This window comes from Lonchura striata, chromosome 13 (assembly GCF_050655825.1).
Source record: "Lonchura striata isolate lonStrDom1 chromosome 13, ASM5065582v1, whole genome shotgun sequence".
Classification (NCBI taxonomy): Eukaryota; Metazoa; Chordata; class Aves; order Passeriformes; family Estrildidae; genus Lonchura; species Lonchura striata.
The window spans coordinates 9,584,318-9,601,580 of record NC_140715.1 but is presented as its reverse complement, the minus strand read 5'-3'; the positions used below and the strand labels follow the sequence as shown (position 1 = coordinate 9,601,580).

General features: G+C 40.4%; 2 protein-coding genes across 4 annotated transcripts; one reads left to right on the top strand and one right to left on the bottom strand.

Annotated features, from left to right (window-relative positions):
* Positions 1 to 1,393: 1,393 nt before the first annotated feature.
* Positions 1,394 to 12,308, bottom strand: SLU7 (spliceosome associated SLU7). Of its 3 annotated transcripts, none has more exons than XM_077786704.2 (16): positions 12,010 to 12,308; positions 11,704 to 11,880; positions 10,943 to 11,096; positions 10,260 to 10,340; positions 9,559 to 9,723; positions 9,348 to 9,413; positions 7,944 to 7,991; positions 7,332 to 7,463; positions 6,957 to 7,054; positions 5,509 to 5,576; positions 5,169 to 5,308; positions 4,231 to 4,392; positions 3,708 to 3,812; positions 3,448 to 3,522; positions 3,112 to 3,216; positions 1,394 to 2,553 (listed from the first exon to the last, which is right to left on the bottom strand). In XM_077786704.2, exons 2-16 carry the CDS (start codon positions 11,865 to 11,867, stop codon positions 2,374 to 2,376), a joined length of 1,743 nt encoding a protein of 580 aa, XP_077642830.1. In that variant the 5' UTR covers positions 11,868 to 11,880; positions 12,010 to 12,308; the 3' UTR covers positions 1,394 to 2,373. The 3 variants fall into 3 exon arrangements, with proteins under 3 accessions (XP_077642830.1, XP_021405225.1, XP_021405226.1); XM_021549550.4 differs by having other exon boundaries at positions 12,276 to 12,308; XM_021549551.4 differs by lacking the exon at positions 7,944 to 7,991 and having other exon boundaries at positions 12,276 to 12,308.
* A 156-nt stretch (positions 12,309 to 12,464) lies between these two features.
* Positions 12,465 to 16,609, top strand: PTTG1 (PTTG1 regulator of sister chromatid separation, securin). The gene is made up of 6 exons (XM_021549552.4): positions 12,465 to 12,504; positions 13,232 to 13,334; positions 13,633 to 13,811; positions 14,624 to 14,702; positions 15,361 to 15,510; positions 16,456 to 16,609. The coding sequence occupies exons 2-6, from the start codon at positions 13,253 to 13,255 to the stop codon at positions 16,533 to 16,535; spliced, it is 570 nt and encodes a 189-aa protein (XP_021405227.2). The 5' UTR covers positions 12,465 to 12,504; positions 13,232 to 13,252; the 3' UTR covers positions 16,536 to 16,609.
* Positions 16,610 to 17,263: the final 654 nt, after the last annotated feature.

The window sequence follows — 17,263 nt, the reverse complement described above, 5'->3', positions numbered from 1 at the left end:
AGCAGATCCCAGCAATTAACTTCATGGGGATTACTCACAGAAGTCTGACAAAACCTTGGGTGAAGTCTTTATGTTTTACAGGTTCTCAGATCATCACAAATCTCACCTTAAAAAAATATTTTACTATCTAAACTATTTATTTCACAACCCATGCAAAGGTTGTTGACAATCTAAAAGTAAGTATTTATCGTTTTATATTAGTAACTTTTTTCCATATAAAAACCCCTTGCTGATTTATATTGATTATCATAAAAATTATTAGCATGAAACATTTGCTTTTAGGCAGGACTGATATTAGGTTCAGTGGACAGCCCAATGGATAATTACTTCTGGGCAGGTGAAGAACAAAATGGTATTTTTAAATTCTGACTATATTCTTTTCCTGTTCTTGGAGAAACCTGGGGCAAGTGCAAAAAAGCTCATGTAAGAAATAATCTTACACAGTTCTATGCATGAAATGCTGCACCCAGAATAAACTCTTAAAGAGGAGAAATGCTATTTCATATTTGTGATGAAAACCAGACAGGTCTGTTTATTCCTGTAAGATTCTGAGTGTATCAGCATTGCTTCACATTTCCTGCCATTTATCCTGACAAATGTTTATCCATCTGACTGGAAATGTATGCATGAGTTTTTTTTAAATCATCAGGTAAGTGTTGCAGCTGTTTAAGAACAAGTCTCAGGATAATACACTGTCCTTTCAAGGTTAAAAGAAATAACCTGACAACCCTTTAAAAGAGCTCACTTCCTTTACAGTCCATCAAGGATCATCTATTGCCCCAAGTGCTTGGGATTGACTAATTGGTTAAATCTAAGTATCCTAAATTTAGGACTGAATTTTAATCCCAGAACAATCACTTAACATAAATTCAGTAGAGACTTGAGGTATTTAAGTTTGCAGGCAGTCAATCCACAGCTTACAAAGTTAGTCTTGAAATTTCCTTTGTGTTATTTCCTGTGTGATTTCTGAATTACCTCCTTTATAAAGAATTAAGTCTTTCAGATTTAATTTTTTTTTAGACTAAACTGCAGCTTTGAGAAAGGTACGTAAACAGCTCAAGGAACCCTCCTGGTCAGCTCCTCTTCCCTCAGACAATATGGCACTGACCAAGCCAACAGGAGTTGCAGGACATGCTGGCACAACCTCAGGTGTTACAGCCCTGAGAAGAGCATCCCAGCTCAAATCAGCCAACTCAGTTTGCTTTTACTGTGTGGCAGAGGACCTGACACACAGTAAATACTTAAAATTTTGAACACCAAACAGAATATCACATATCATATTAATACAGAACTACATTGCAGACCAGTGCAGAATTGCCATCATTAGCTACATGTGCCAAATGAAAACGTTCAGTCCTCAGAGTCTCTGAAATCACACACAGGACACTCACAGTATGTTTTCTGTATGTAATTATTTGTGAAAAAGAGCAGTTTTTCCTTGGAAAGACAGTTTTAAGTCTCAATAGAAGTAATTCCCAAATCTTCCAACTCTAAAGTCATGCTGTGCAATTTTTCACCCAGTTCAGCTTTTAATTAGTTAAAAGGGGAAAACTCTCAATTTAAGGACTAACATTGCCAAACTAAAGCAGATGCTGCTTCACGTTCTCACACAGGATTAGAGCCTGACACTTGGTGTCACACCATGTAACAGGATACTGTTATCAAAATGAAACCAAAGAACTCAGATCTTTGCAATTGAAATTTCTGTGGAAATACGTCTGAAGAAACAATTGGAATTTAAAAACTCTACAGTCAGCTTCTCCTAATCTTTTAAAAGGCTAGACAGCACTTAAGATCTTTATCAATTAACTTACACATTTCCAAAGTACTAACTGCAAAATGATAAGGAAGCTATGGATTTTTTACAGGCTTTACAAGTAAGAAGCTCTGGTAGTACTTGTGCCAATTTTTTGTCAATAGTTTTTGTTCTATATTGACACCTGCTGACTATTTCTTCTGACTAGTCAGTTTTACTGCATCACAAATTTATGCATTAGTTGGTCAAATATATATATATATATATATATATATACACATACTAGTTGGGCAAATAAACCTAGGATTTCAGTCAGATCTCTTTTAAGAACTTACAGAGCAGATGTATGCATTTTATCTATACATATATTACATATATGTGTGTGTATATATGTTCCTGTATTTGTATACATACACACACATTTACAAAACTCCAGTAGGTACTAGACTGCTCATGTCTGCTGAAAGCTTTCACAAATTTATTCTGAAAGCACATTTTTGCATTTTGCAAAGAATGCAAAATCTGCCATTTTAGACATGTGCAAGAGAATCAAATGTCTAGAGAGCTGTAAACAACTGTGGAAAAAGCCCTGTGCCCTGGAATGATGCCTCCTGTGACTACTGCCCAAGGAAAGAGGCCATGGGGTCATCAGGCCTCTGTCTTTTCATTCTGTAGGCCTCCATCTCCTCTTCTGTTGGCTCCCTGGTTTCATACTGGCTGTTGTATGGTCTCTTCCTCTCATCTAACTGCATGATTTCTTTGATGTGGAGAAGTCGAGCCTCTTCAGCATTTAGAGCCTGAAATGAAAGCAAAGGCAATCAAAAATTCTGCAGTGAAACTTAGACAAAAAACTCCCAACAATGAAGGTTTGTTTTAGATTCTTGTATGATGGACAAGGAGCAAGCACAAGGGTGGAATAAGCAATGCACATCTGTCTGGCCCACCCTCAGTACATTTCACTTAATGCTCACTTTTTAGTGTTTAACATAAAATGATGGTAAAATGCTGTTTAGCAAACAAGACACTATAATCTCTTTCCAAATATCAAAATCAAGTAAGAAACTCGCAGGATTTACCTAAAATATGATCGTAACCTAGCAAGTGCAAATGAATTGTTTTTTATTTTTTGTTACATGTTTGGGGTTTCAGTTTTTAAATGCTATGTACTGTCTCATTCCTCAAACTACTACTGTTGCTACTGAAAAAGAAGTTGCATTTGTAGCCTATTTAGTTAGCTCAAAATGAGCATCAAACCACCCCATGGTGTATCACCAAGAACTACAACTTCATAAAACTGATGCTGTAAAATCTGTCACGCTCCTCTTGCCACAAAGCCACTGAAGATTATAGTGCACCTTTTTTAGCTTTTCTTGCTTCTTTTTCTCTTCACCCTCGCTGTCGGAATTTGAGCTTTTCTTGTGCTTCTTCTTTTTCTTCTCTTTCTGTTTCTCTTGGTGGATCTGTAAGGTGGGAAACAAGGTACTCTTCAGATTCAACTAGCCAACATTAATCGTGCCCAAAACACTAAATGCAAACCTCTATTAATGCTATTTGAGAGCTCAGTTTACAATGGAGATGTTAATGCTCTAATAGTGCAGTCTTGTAATTTTCAGGCTGATTAAGACTCTACAGAATTTTGTAGATAAAATGTTGAGAAGTATCAGTCTTCCTGAGAAAGGGAAACATCCTACCTCCATCAGTGTTTTGGGTTTTGTCATATGTTCTTCATCCTCAGGCTGTCCCTCCATTAAACTTGCCTCTGTGTTCTATACAACAGACAAGAACAAGTGTACCCTGTTACTGACCACATCTGAAAGGGGAAGGACACAAAAAAAATCCCACAAATCACTAAAAAAACCAACCTCCCTCAAAAAGCTAAAGAATCTAAACCTTCAGTAAGAATATGAATGCTTTTTATTTCTTTCCACATGAATAAAAAGAGAATACTTACAGCAATTTCTTTCCCAGCTTCTCCTGTACAGTAGGAGTACTTGACAAAGGAGTGACAGCACTTGTAACCCCACTTTCCTTCTTTCCAGTATGAGCCCCAAATGCACTGCAAGAGAACACACCATACAGTTACTCCTGTAAGAGGCAGGCTAAAATTTCCTTCTGGAATCCTGGTAAGTAAATTATTCAAATATTCCAAAAGGAAGCTAAAAAAATATTTTTGCTATTTTACGTGAACCTTACAGGTACACTGTCAAAAAAGAGAATCACAACAGGATGTGGTCAACTTAAAGTGGAAGGCAAACAGAGTAACTTCTCCTTTAGTTTAAGACTGCCATGGCAACTCCTCAAATTCACATCACAACTATGAAAATCTGAAGTTTCTCCTTAACAGAAAAGGGAGAGTGTTATATTGAGACAGGAGGAATGTATTTGGTGTATTAATTATATTGTGCTGCATCCTAATAGACATCCAATGGGATGGTATTTAATTTTTAAAACTTTAAACTCAACCTAGGACTTACTGTATGATTGTTGATCTTCACATCCTCTTCATACTTAGAACAAGCAATAGCTTTCTCCTGTCCTTTGATGACTGTTCCATGCCTAGAATACTCCACATAATCTTCTGTTTGAGCTAACAGCAGTTCAGCTGGGGGGGCATCTAAATGTTCTTGTCCTCCATACTAAATGCAAATAGAAATGACAAATAGTAGTTTTGGAAAAAAACCACCTTTCATATAGTTAAGCAAAATTTCAAAACCAACACATTTGGTACCTTGTCAAGAAGTCACAGAGTGTTACAGAGACAGTTTAATCTTTAGTGAACAGTTAGGACAGAAATACATAATCTCCTATGGCCACTGTGGTGTCTTTTGGTGCAGTTTTGTGGGGGTTTGGTGTGCATATGTTTTTTTGTTGTGTTTTTTGTCTGTTTTTGTTTTGCTTTATGCTTGGAGAATGACAACAGTGATACTCCTCACTCAAAGCAGAAAATCTTTAGAGATCAAGCCAAAGACCAGCTTGAGTAGAATCACAGCAATACTTCCTGTCCCCTTCCAAACTTGAATGTTGACACAGAATCAAAATGAATTATTTAGTTCTTTTTCAGTTGTCTAAGAAACAAGCTGCAAAATATAAAGTAAGTATTTATCTAAAAGACTGTACCCAAAATTTGAGTCGGTAAGAAATTCAGATTTCTTCAGTGGAGAAATTCTAACAGTTTAGGGAAGAGCTCCTAAGAATATAAATACCAGCAGACCTGCAAAGGTCCCTATACCAATAAAATAAATAAATACATCAATTGATAAGATAGTGTGTATAAATATAAGAACATTTTAAGTCTAAGCTGCTGAGAAGAGCTGGTGCCCTCTCATATAGAATTAGTAATCTTACTTATTCCCCAAGACCCAGACTTCAAACTCAACAGAATTCCTATTAAATAAACCCAAATGGCTGTTACCTTCTCTAGGATGCTTTCTTTCTGCTGTGCCTTGAAATCTTCCTTTTTCACTTTGAAAGATTTATAAAGGAGTTCTAATTTTGTAGGGTCCGCTTGAAGATGAACTTCAGAGCCTTTGTCATAAGCCTCCCAAGCAAACACTGTGGACACAAGAGGTTCCATTCAATACTTACTCTAGAACTGGCATACACATTCAAATTACATTCTTTAATTCTGAAGCAAATTGAAAGAAAGCCTCCATCTACAAAGATTGATTAGTTTCTCTTTTGCAAGAAAGCAGCTTTGTTAAGTATTTTAAGTCAATTTCCTTCAAAAAACCCCAAAGCCAAACCCCACTTACGCTGAGTCTGTGCCATTGAAATGGTATCGCCTGTGTAGCGAACGAAGTTGTCACCTGCATAACCAACTCTGCAGAAAAGAACACAATTCTTAGCATTTGTAATGTCATTTCCTCTCAAATACATACAAGTGAAACAGGCAAGTAAAAATTCTCTTGTGCACGAGGAGTTAAGAACAGAAGGAGAAGGTGCATTCAACTCTATATATGAAACAAAAACCTGTGCTCCCTGTAAAGACATGAAAACATTAGGCAGCCACTCAAAAACTGTGATGTCTGTGTTCAAGGGACACATGACACAGCCCTGAAGCTCTGAGATGCCAAGCACTAAAAGTTAAACTTGGACCTAGCTACCTAATAAATATGCACAAACTGTCTATGATATTCCAGCACAGTGATCTCGCTTCTGGATTTCTGACTCTTCAGTCCAGACCCAGCATATTTGGCTGAGTTAAAGAAAGCCTGGGAATCCTTTAGTGCTCTCAGGAAAGTGAGACACTTGTGCACAGCCCTTGAAGAGATGCACAGTCAGCATGTGAAACACACACTGAGGATCAAAAATGCTAGCAACCCAATCCCCCACTCTTTCATCTTCCCAAAGCCACTCTGAAAAGTTTACAGTCTGCAAAGCTGTGGCAGAAATTTAGATTCAACAAAGGTCAAATTATGACTTGATAGAAAAGCAAAAGCATCCACCTCTAAAAAACCCAATTGACTGGCATTACTTTAGCTGGGAGCAAGGAGAGATGGAAAGAGCAATATTTGCTATCATTTAGGAACTGCCGTTCTATTTTAGGCAGCCAGCTAATCCAATTACTGCTCTCTGAACATGTTTTACTCACAGTCTGTTTGCTCTGTATGTTCCCAGCACAACACAGGTCAAGTGTCTGACCTGGGGTTTACAGGAGACAGCCAAGTGTGCAGCCAAAAGCCAGCCTATGGCAGCTTTCATTAAGCTATCTAGACAATGGAAAGCTTTCACACCTTTTCTATAGAGAATCCAGTAATACAAGAGGAGATCTTATTCCTAATTAAAATATTTTGTTAGGTACCACAAACACATCATGCTAGTCTCCAGAACCAAGAAACAAAGGATAAAGTTTAAGATTTGGTTACTGAAATATTTCACATAAATATAATTATTGTTTACAAGCATCACCTCTACATGCAGCAGTGCCCTAGCCCTTGTACAGAAAATTACACTAAACCATGGTCCACATGTCTCTGAAGATTAAGGATCAGTTGGTATTACAAAAATACCACTTTTATACACTAAACCAAAATGTGTTCCTAAATAAAAGAGTTTCTTTTTAGGCTTAGTAATATGTATATATGTAACTGACTAGAAAATCATTAGCTAAAGGACATACAGGCAAAAGAAAATATAAAATTATTAACAACATTTTTAAGAGTTTTGTTGGATATACAAGCATGACCTCATTTTAACTTACTCATCTGGATTCTTGCCTGTGTTGGCATAAGGGTTCTCCCTCATTGCTCTTGTTTTGGGATCATAATAAGCAGAGTTTGGATCTAGATTCCTCAAGTACTAGAGAAAAAAAAAAACAACATAAAAGATACTTAATATTTATGATTTTGAAAGAACTGAGGTTACTCTTGCATCCTCCAGTTTAGATCTTTTAAGAAGTTCTATCTATGCAAAAGGATTACCTTGATGAAGTCGTAACACGGGCAGGAGCAGAACTGAAAACAGACTAACTTCCAAACCTCTAAACCCACAAACAAAGTAATTAATAACTGAACGTGTAATTTGTTGAAATTAACTCTCAGGAATACAGAAGATCTGTACAGAACTCTTTACTCACTTTGGCAATGTCTTCCCGAATACGTAAATTTCGGACTGTGATGCGTCTTTTTGAGTCAAAGTTCTGCCCAGGCATATCAATGTCATCTGCATACTTGTCTTCATCTTCATCTTCACTGTTATGATCTCTTTCCTGATGAGAAATGGAAAATTTCTAATTAAAAGTGTTCCTTCTCTCTGGAGACATATACAACAACCTGACTTCAGTGGTTTCCTTAAAATTCTGCAATCCCTGTAGTTACAAGGTGGCATAGTTTACCTGGGCTTAAGTGTGCTCTCAGGCTAATCTAACATTCAACACTTCAGAAGCACTTTTGTTAAAGAATTTTCACTTCCTTCTATGGAAATACTTATCAAAACATAACCATGGTGATGTTAAGAAAACAGTTATTTTAGTCAAAATATACCACACATAAAAACTCATGTCTAAGGCTTGACAACACAAAGAAATTAAAAAGTCTCTTTCTGAAATCCAGCAACCTCTGCCCAAAACAAGAGGTGGGCAGTGGCATGGACACAACATTCAAACCCTTGTGCCACCCTTGTTTTACTGTTCCACTAACTACAGGTTCTTTCTTTGCCCATGGTGTGATGCAGTGGGTAATCATCTTACTGTCTGTGAATTTGATTCCTCTTCTCCCCACTGGTGTCTTGGGGAGTTCTGCAGCAAACAAAGAGCACATCAGCAGAGAAGACAAGATAGTGGAAAAAAAAGCAAGATGGCAGGGACACAAAGGGCAATCAAAGCAGAGCTTCATGCAGGATACAAAACACAATTTACCATTGGCCCCAAATGCAGAAACACTGCTACATAATATTCTAGAAGAATGCTCTTAGCTTTCTCTGTGACAGACACACATTGGAGAACTGCTCACTGTATCCCCAACAAAATTTCCAATTCTTTGAAAGAACAGCAAATTCTAAAACTGTTGCTGTTATTTAGAGCTTGCCATGCCTTTGAACACTGAAGATTTAGACTGCAACATCTCATATAATGTAAATATAACCAAGTTGCAACTCTAAAAGCTTAAAAAAGAATTAAGGAGATATTTATTCAGGAATTTAGTTAGGATTTACAGGAACACTAAGCACAAAAGGCAGAATTCAAGTTTGACAAACACAGCCAGATTTTTTTAACCTGCTTAGTCTTTAACTGAAAAATACTTGCAGCAGTAAAGATGGGAATAACTGTGAGCCCTGGAACACAGACCAGCAACTGGCCAGCACTGACTATGCAAATCTCTCAGTCCTCTCTCTCAGAGGCAGTTCTTAAATTTCAAACACACTTTTCTTCTTTCAGTTCCATTTTATAAGCAATAAGTATACAGAAGCCAACAGTGTTTGCTTCATAGAATGGGCAAGAAAAGAGGAAGAATCTTCTGCTGGGGAGGTCTGTAAAAAGCACTGTAGTCTGGGCTGGGTGGCAGATCGAGCTCGCTGTGCCATCTAGTGACAACCCACGAGGGGACAGCACAGCCTCTGCAAGGAGGCTTTAAAAAACCTATTTCTGACCAGTAGAAGTCTCTGTTTTTTTCCCCATTTCGTAAGTCACTGAGCAGTGATTTTATCTTAAACTAATTTGCTTCTTCTTAAGGAAACATCTTCTGTTCCAAATTATATTAAACATTACTAAACCAATGCACAGTCATCACCTCAGTACTAGTCAGACTTTATCTTTAAATAGGAGAAGAGCATTTTGGTATATGAAAAAAATTACTACATGGAAAACAAGCTCTTCTGACCCAAAATTCCATGTCAATAATTTCAGCAACAATAATAATCACACAGAATTTCAGTCTGTAATTGGAACACAAAGCAATTCTCACTTCAAAAAGATGCTTCAAGTTTTTGAGTGTGACACAGAACGTGCTGGTGTGTTAGGAAAACCTTTAAATTACGGGAGGGTATAACACCCAACAACAGACCCTGTATAGAGAGTTAAAGAGTCAGAAAGCATCAGTAATCTGTTTTATATTTATTCAGCCTAAGGAAAAACATATTACCTAAGTTGACTTACCACTTGCTCCAGCTTCCCTGATGCCAACTCCTCCTGAAGCTTCTGGGCTTTCAGTGTGCGTTTGGCCTGTGCAGCAAAAGAATGCATTTATTTAAATATTTCTCCCTAGCACCACTCTAATATCAGCAGAACACATTACAAGTGTCCCTCCTCCCAGCCCAGCCACACCAAACACTAACTCTCTCCCCAGTAAATCACAGCCCCTACGTACCAGATCAACCTTGGAGTACTCCTCTACGATCTTCATGTGCTCCTCTGGGTTATAACCATTCCACCGGTCTCGCTTCCCATCGTAATCAAACATCAGCTGAGGCTGCACGTGTTCATCTGGGGCAATATTCATGCCTGTGTATTTTGCTCCAACTTTCCTGGGCCTCTGAAAGAAAAAAAAAAAGATATATCAGTCTGTTAGGTTACTCACTCACATATCCTTTTAAAAATATTATCAATCAAGATCCTCTAAAGCAAACTAAATTCAGCACTGTAAGGCTGTGGACTGTAAATTAATGCAAGTAGTTCTGCATGTTTATGTAGCACAGCTGACTTCAAACTCCATAAATTCTTATTTCTATTTTCTACAATTAAGGAAGTAATTAAAACAGTTTCTGGGAGTGGCTTCTACCGGAGATGAAGCAGGAAGACAGACACAACAGCACGAGTTAATGCAATTAACAAGAAAATAACATTTTCATCTATTATTTCAGATCCTATTACAAATGGAATTGATGGATGACAGAATTCTACTTTTCATTAATAATTTCTTTAGAAATTTCTAGGCCATCTCTCACTACTTGTAACATTTTTCAAAACAGCTTTTCCAAACCCAGTATTTCATCTGCAGCCAGCTGACTTCACAAAGATTAAATTCCCGTGGCATTCACAGCCATAAGACAGGGCTAGGAGTGGCTTTACCTCCATGCAGTCCTTCTTCTTGTGTGTCAGGGCGCCGCAGTTCTCGCAGGCTCCTTTGCGGTACCTCGTGGCCACGGCGTGCTGGGGGCAAGCACAGCGTCAGCCCTGGGACAGCTCACAAGGGATCCCAAAAACACCTCCAGGAGTGAGTGCCCTCCCCAAAGCCCAAACAGCTGTTCTGCCTGCTGAATAAAAACTCCTGCCCCCCTCAGAAACACATAACCAGGAATCTCCTCGTGTAATAGACCCAAATCCGTATTTCATGAGAGAAGCGCTTTGCACACGTGTGTAAGTACATTTCTCTCCCTCTTAGGGTTTTTTATAGAGGTGTACAGAGAGAAATGAAAGAGAAAATAATTTCTATTTCTGCTTCTTATTTTTCCTATACAGAATGTGTTTAGAGAATTACTTACCTAGAGTGAGTGCTTAATTAAATTCTAGTGAGGCTTGTTTGAGCCTGATGGCCAATCCAATCCACCTGTGTCTAAACTCTCTCTCATCACAAGGTGTGTAAGAGTTATAAATAAAGTCAGAAAAAATAGTATGTAGTTTTAATATCCTCCTTTATACAGTATATTAATGTATTTTAGCATAGTTATAATACAGAAATAATTCAGCCTTCTAAATTAAGTCAAACATTGTCATTTCTTCCCATTAAGTTTGGCTACATTTACAATATGTACCTCCTGAACGCCTCGTTTGTACCAATCTCCAGAGGAGTTATACTGCTTCTGCTTCTCTGGCTGAGGTCTCTGATGCTTTAGTGTGGGTCTCTTGGAAGGATCTATGTACCATGGCACTGAGGAGATGTACTGAGGAATATGAGGGTTGATATCTCTGCAAAAGATGTTGCGCAGTCAACACACGGCATGGGGAAAAAGCCCAAAATAACTCATTCTAATGAACAACATTCACGTTAAAGCACAAGTGATAATAAATAATGAAGCTGGTACAAAGCACCACAAAATAAATTCTCAGTTTAATAAACACAGACTTTGAGGCTTTGTTGCCACCGAATTCACCTAAACTCCTGACTCCAAATCAAATGGCTTATTCTGTGTAGTGTTACTGAGCAAAAAAAAAAAGCAACACTGCTCAGAAGCAACAAGCCCTGCAAAAACAAGGGAGAGGCAACAGATGAGCTACAGTGTAAAAGACTCCTGTGCTATGTCTTGCTCACTTTTGAAATACCCCGTGCTATTACCTTCATGGATGGGACTTTTTAGTAGAACTGTCAGCAGCTGACAGAAAATAAACATTGAACCTACATTTTTCTATAAAAAATCGTATGACTGGAACATTAAAATACAAAGTTCAACTATTTACTTCTACAGGACCTCACACTGAAATCATGTGTCACCCTCACAATTGTTCTTTAACCACAACAAGAAAAGAGATTTTTCCTCAGCCACTTTACAATAAGCACAGCTTTAGCAAAACATACTTTCCTTCTTCATCCACTTCAGCAGGTGCATTCCCCAGTTTTCTCTGTTCTTCTAATTCTTTCTTTTTCCTCCAATCTTCCCTTGTCATCTTCTTTGGCTCCTCCAGGCTCACATCAGTTGCCCCCCCTGCAGGAGGGGCGTTTGCTACCGCACCTGAGGCCATTCTGGCTTTTTTCCTTAGGAAAAAATAAAAATAGAAGACAAAAGAAAAGCGTTACTCATCAATACCCTCTGACATCACAGCTCTTCAACGCGATTTTGTGTCACGGAAATGAGCTAACCCGAATTATGCATTTCTGACATACCTCTGTGCTGGAAAACGAGCCCCACTGCAGAAACACAGAATTACCTCACTGCTAACCCGGACCCGGACCTGCCCTAGCCCGGCAGGGAGGCGAGAGAGCGACCGGGGGCAGCGGCGCCAGGCCCGGGCCGGCAGCGCTCGCTCGGAGCCCCGAGCCGCGCTCTCAGGGTCCAGGTCCCGGTCCCTTTCCCAGTCTCGGTTCCCGATCCCAATCTCGGTTCCCGGTCTCGGTTCCCGGTCCCGGTCCGTCCCCCCAGCCCTGTTTACCTGCCAGGCCGCTGCGCCGTCCCACAATGCCCCGCGGCCCCGCTCACTTCCGGGGCGGACCCACCTCCCGGAACTCGCGTGCAGCGGCGCGCGAGCGGCGCGCGCAGCCAATCGGCTGCCGCGCGTGGGTCGAAGCGGCCAATGGGCGGCTGCGGGCCGGTTTAAAAGACGGCGCCGTTGGGTGTAGGAGCGCCCTGACTGAGCTTTGCCGGTGGTGCTGCTTGCTGAGGTGAGCTCGGGCTTCGGCACCGTGAATCTTGCCTTCCGCTTCAGGCTGTACAAAGGGAAAGAGTTCCGCACAGAAAAAGGCAGGGAAGCTGGGGAAGGGTTTGGAGCGCAGGTGTGATTTTGGAGTTGCTGGGAGCGTGCTCAGCTGAAGGAGAGGAAGCTTAGGCGAGGCTTTGTTGCTCGCTACAATCACCTGAAAGCAGGTTGTAGCCAGGTGGATGGAGATCGGTGTGTTCTCTTAGGCAACCAGCAACAGGACAAAAAGAAATGGCATCAAAGTGTCTGTGGGGGATTTGAGCTGGCCATGAGGAAGAATTCCTGACAGAAAGGGTGGTTAGACATTAGAAAGGGCTGCCAGGAGAGGTGGTGCAGTCATTGTAGAGGTGTTTAAGGAAAAGCTGGATGTGGCACCCAGTTGCGTGGCTGTATTTAGGTTGGACTCGATTATTCAGAGATCCTTTCCAGCCTCACTAACTGTGACTGAGTTTTCTTGCAGATGTCTTTAATGAGGAATTGCTTGTTCACCTGGGTAATGGTAGTGATGAGCCCTAACAGTGCCTTCAAACCTGAGAGTCTTTAGCTGAACTGCTCTATAACGGTGGGAAGTAGGGGTTTGTTCCCCTTGTCTAGAGATTAGTATGTGATAGCTGTTATTTTTAATGGGGCTTGCTTAAAAATGTGGTGCGATGAGACAAATGACAAAAGTGCTTTCCCTTTTTCCTCTGCAGAGTAATCACATCAATCTGAAGATGGCAACTCTGATCTTTGTTGACCAGGAGAATAGTGAACTTCATGCTCCCAAGAGTCAGCTGAAGCTCCCTTCAGGATCTTGTGCGTATTTGCTGCCCTGAGCCAGTAGGGATCAAGTGAAGGGCATAAATCAGTTTTAGTCACTGCTTTTAATGGTAATAGTTTCCTATTCATAAATCCACTTACCTGACCAATTCTTCTGAGGTCATCAGTTGGTATAAAATTGACGATAACTCTGTGCTTTTGTCATAAGTGTGGCTTATGAGTTATAGATGGTGAACAGTGCTTTCTATGACAGCTACTTTGCCAGCATGTGCACTTACTTTGCCAAGCTTTAGGGTTGATGATGTTTGCTTTTTTCCTTTCTCCCCCATTCCAGCAAAAGCCTTAGCTGAAAGAACACAAGTTAACACTCCACTTCCTAAAAAAGCAATCAGTACTTCTCCAGTCACATCTCGCTCTGTCAGAAAGGCTCTTGGAAATGTGAATAAAACTGAAGTCGTCACAAGCAAGACAGATAAGTTAAAACAGAAAAATCAGCCTTGCACTGTGAACAAAGTGAGTACAACACACTTATGCTGGGAAGGAGGGGAAGTCCATAATTTACTTGCTGTTGAGGCTTAACTCTAACATAATTAAGCACCACACAGATGTTCCCTTAGTCCCTCTTTGATGGGATAGGGGGTGAGACTTGGAAGGGTTAATGTGAGAAAAATAATAGGCTAAAGTTAAGTCAATTTAATAAATAAAAATCTTGAAAAACAAAACCAATTCCTTGCCACCAGCTGACTAATGCCTTGCCAGTCCCAGAGCAGTGTCAGCCCTGCTCTCCCACCACTTTTCCTTGCTGAGATGCTATGCAGTATGGGGCATCCCTCTGGGCAGCTGGGGTCAGCTCTCCTGGCTGTGTACCCCCAGCCTCCTCACTGCTGGGGTTGTGAGAAGCAGAGAAGGCCTGGACTGTGCAAACACTGCCTGGCAATAGCTGAAAGAGCAGTTTTCATCATGAATCCAAAACATGGTTCATAAAAATTGCTAGGAGGAAAAATAACTCTCTCCGACTTAGAAGCAGGGCATCTGTGTAGAGGCTTATAGAGAAAATAGTCTGAGCTAATGTCTTATCAACATCTTAAGAGTCAGCTGTTCTAGGGCAGTCATCTCTTGCCACCATATATAGTACTGCACTGCATAAACTCAGCTGAAATGTTTGCCCATCTTATTTGTGTTGAAGGCATTAGAATTTAGGCCTGACTGAGAAAAGTATGGCAGGTATATTGTCTGTAGACCTGAATAGCATAAGAAAGCCACTACAAATATTTTACAGTAGCTCAAATTATGTTACTTCCTCTCTTTTTATGACAAACAAAAAGACTGGATTTGAAAGCTGCCATACAGTGGTTGAAGAAGATTGGCCAGAAATAGAAAATATGTTTCCTTTGGATCCTCAAGGTAAGAACTATTGATGTAATTAAAATTAGCAAGAAGGCTTTAATGAGTTGTGGCATTGTAAGAATTTGTCCAAGCTACTGTGGCACACAAGCCAGCATTGCATTTCTTCTGAGTCCTTTCTGAAACATGAGGGTGCTTGTTGCTTCTGAAATGCTTTAACAGGAATGAGCTGGTATTTCTAACTGTAATGGCTGTGCCTCAGATGTGTTACTCTGAGTCTCTTATTGTGGTGACAAGATACAGAAAAGTCTACCAAGATTTGTAATTGAAGAGATTCCTACTGCTCTAGGATATAATAGTTGAAGATTAAACTTCTAAAGCTGTTCTTAAGTCATCCCATTTCAGATTTCTCAGTCCTTCAAAGTGTCCTTAAAGCTTTCCTCTTAATGTGGATGTGTGTGAAAACCACTGTGCCAAAGATGAAATGTACATGCTTTGTTTGCTGAAGTTACTGCTTTACAGTGGCAAGTCTATTAGGCAGTCTAGTGTTTTTATCAGGGTTGGTGTATGGGATTTCATGGACAACTGAAAGGTGTAGCTGCAAGTAAATATCCCATAAGAGGAGACTGTGTTGTTTTAGATTGGCTCCTATTTAATTTAGTCTAGAAGAGTTTGCAGTTCCCAGGCTACAGCACACTTAACAGTCTTTCTTAAACAGACTTTGAGAGTTTTGATCTTCCTGAAGAGCACAAACTAAGCAATATCAACCTGTGTGGTGTCCCCCTCATGGTGTTTGAAAGGACATATGACAGATGTGTGAACATGGCTTCTTCACCAGCGAAGATTGAAGATATTTCATGGGAATCCAGTAAGTGGAAACTCTGCATAATTTTCAGTACACACAATGCTCATCAATGATTGGGGGGAAAAAGCCAGTTGGCCACAGCAGTGAATTGCTGCTGCTGTCTGAACAACCAGAGCAGTGCACCAGTATCCAGCAGCTTCTGCTGTGTGGCCAAGCTCAATGTCCCTGGCCCACGCTGCCAGCTGAGGTAATTGTCTCAGAGTGGTGCCACTGACTTATGGCTTAACCCAGCTACAACCAAGCACCACACAGCTTGCTCTCCTGCTGTGGGATGGGGAAGAAATCGGAACAGAAAGTATGAAAAAACTCATGCTTTGAAATAAAAGTAGTTTTGGTAACTGAGGTAAAAGCCATGCATTTAAGAAAAGCAAGACAAGGAATTAATTCAGTTCCCATCAGCAAGCAGGAGTTCAGCATGCTCACAACAGCAGGGCTTTATCATGTGATGAAGCTTGGGAAGACAAGTACTATAACTCCAATTGTCTCTCTTCTCCTCCCAGCTTTGTCTGCTGAGCATGACACCATATGGTCTGGGATATCCCCTGGGCCCCTTGGGGTCAGCTGTTCTGGCTGTGCTCCCTTCCAGATGCTTGAGCACTCACAGCCTCCTCCTCACTGGTGGGGTGAGGAGCAGAAAAGGCCTTGACTCTATTGCTGAGCAGTGCTCACACAGCTAAACCATCCCTGAGTTGCCAACACTGCTTCCAGCACAATGCAAAACACAGTCCATACCAGCCACTGTGAAGAAAATTACCTAGTGAAAAACAATACACTGAACAGTCTCTGGTGGTGCTTTGCAAACTGATCACTTAGGTGGCATTGGCTTATACAATTAAGCAATATTTCCCTTGCTTTTTCAAGAGATTTATGCTGAGCTGCTGGGAGCTAGCTTATGTTTGTGTGCATTCTGGGTTTGAGGAACTGATTGGATTTATTTCTAACTTTCAGACTTGCTACAATCAACTGCTGACTTCCTTGCTACCCTGGATGAGATCATTGACATGCCACCTCCAAATTATGATGTTTAATGTGTGCGCTGAAGCTTTTTTTTGAGGTCCAATTTAATATAATTCTGTATTTCAATAAAGGCTAGTTTAACCTATGTGCTATTGTACTTTTTCAGTAAGCCCAGGATGTAGGTAGCAAAACAGCTTTGAGGAGGAGGTTACCTGAGAAGCAGCTAAAGCAGGGCCTGGATAAGCTCTTAAGCAAGGCTATGATGCGCTGTTGTCACCCATATCTAGGAGTTGGTACCTGCTGGTTGGATTGTGTGACAGGTTGAAATCCTTCTGACCTCACTGCCTAACTTCATCCATTAAACATGCAAGGGTTTGAGCCAGTTTGTGTATCTAGTGTAAAGTAAGCACTAGAGCTGGTATTCTTCTGGCATTTTCCCTTTGAACTTGTTTGCTCTTCACTGTGGCTAAGGTGGTGTATGTTGGGTCCTTAGGCAGTTGTAGAGTACTTACTACAGAAATTATAACTGAGGCACTGCATGTGGTTACACAGTGCCATCACATGGCCTCTTGGTGGGCAGCCACACAGGTAAAAACACATTGGTATGTGAGGCCCCAGAGCAGTGGTGTGAGACACAGTATGGATATGACAACATAAATATAGGTAGTAGCTTTTTATTCATACAGACACCTCACTGGGAGAGAGACACTAGTACTCCATATGTATTATGGAAGTTTACCAGGGTGAAATGAGATCTCTTTTTTGTTACTTTGAAATGTTCACTATGATCAAGAACCTA

Excerpts from the sequence above, each read along its gene's own strand:
- SLU7 (XM_077786704.2), bottom strand. The coding sequence starts at position 11,867 with ATGGCCTCAGGTGCGGTAGCAAACGCCCCTCCTGCAGGGGGGGCAACT. Across the intron at positions 11,097-11,703 it reads GAAGTGGATGAAGAAGGAAA|AGATATCAACCCTCATATTC; the intron begins GTATGTTTTGCT and ends CATCTTTTGCAG. Across the intron at positions 3,813-4,230 it reads TGAAGATCAACAATCATACA|TGCATTTGGGGCTCATACTG; the intron begins GTAAGTCCTAGG and ends GTTCTCTTGCAG.
- PTTG1 (XM_021549552.4), top strand. The coding sequence starts at position 13,253 with ATGGCAACTCTGATCTTTGTTGACCAGGAGAATAGTGAACTTCATGCT. Across the intron at positions 14,703-15,360 it reads GTTTCCTTTGGATCCTCAAG|ACTTTGAGAGTTTTGATCTT; the intron begins GTAAGAACTATT and ends TTTCTTAAACAG. Across the intron at positions 15,511-16,455 it reads AGATATTTCATGGGAATCCA|ACTTGCTACAATCAACTGCT; the intron begins GTAAGTGGAAAC and ends TCTAACTTTCAG.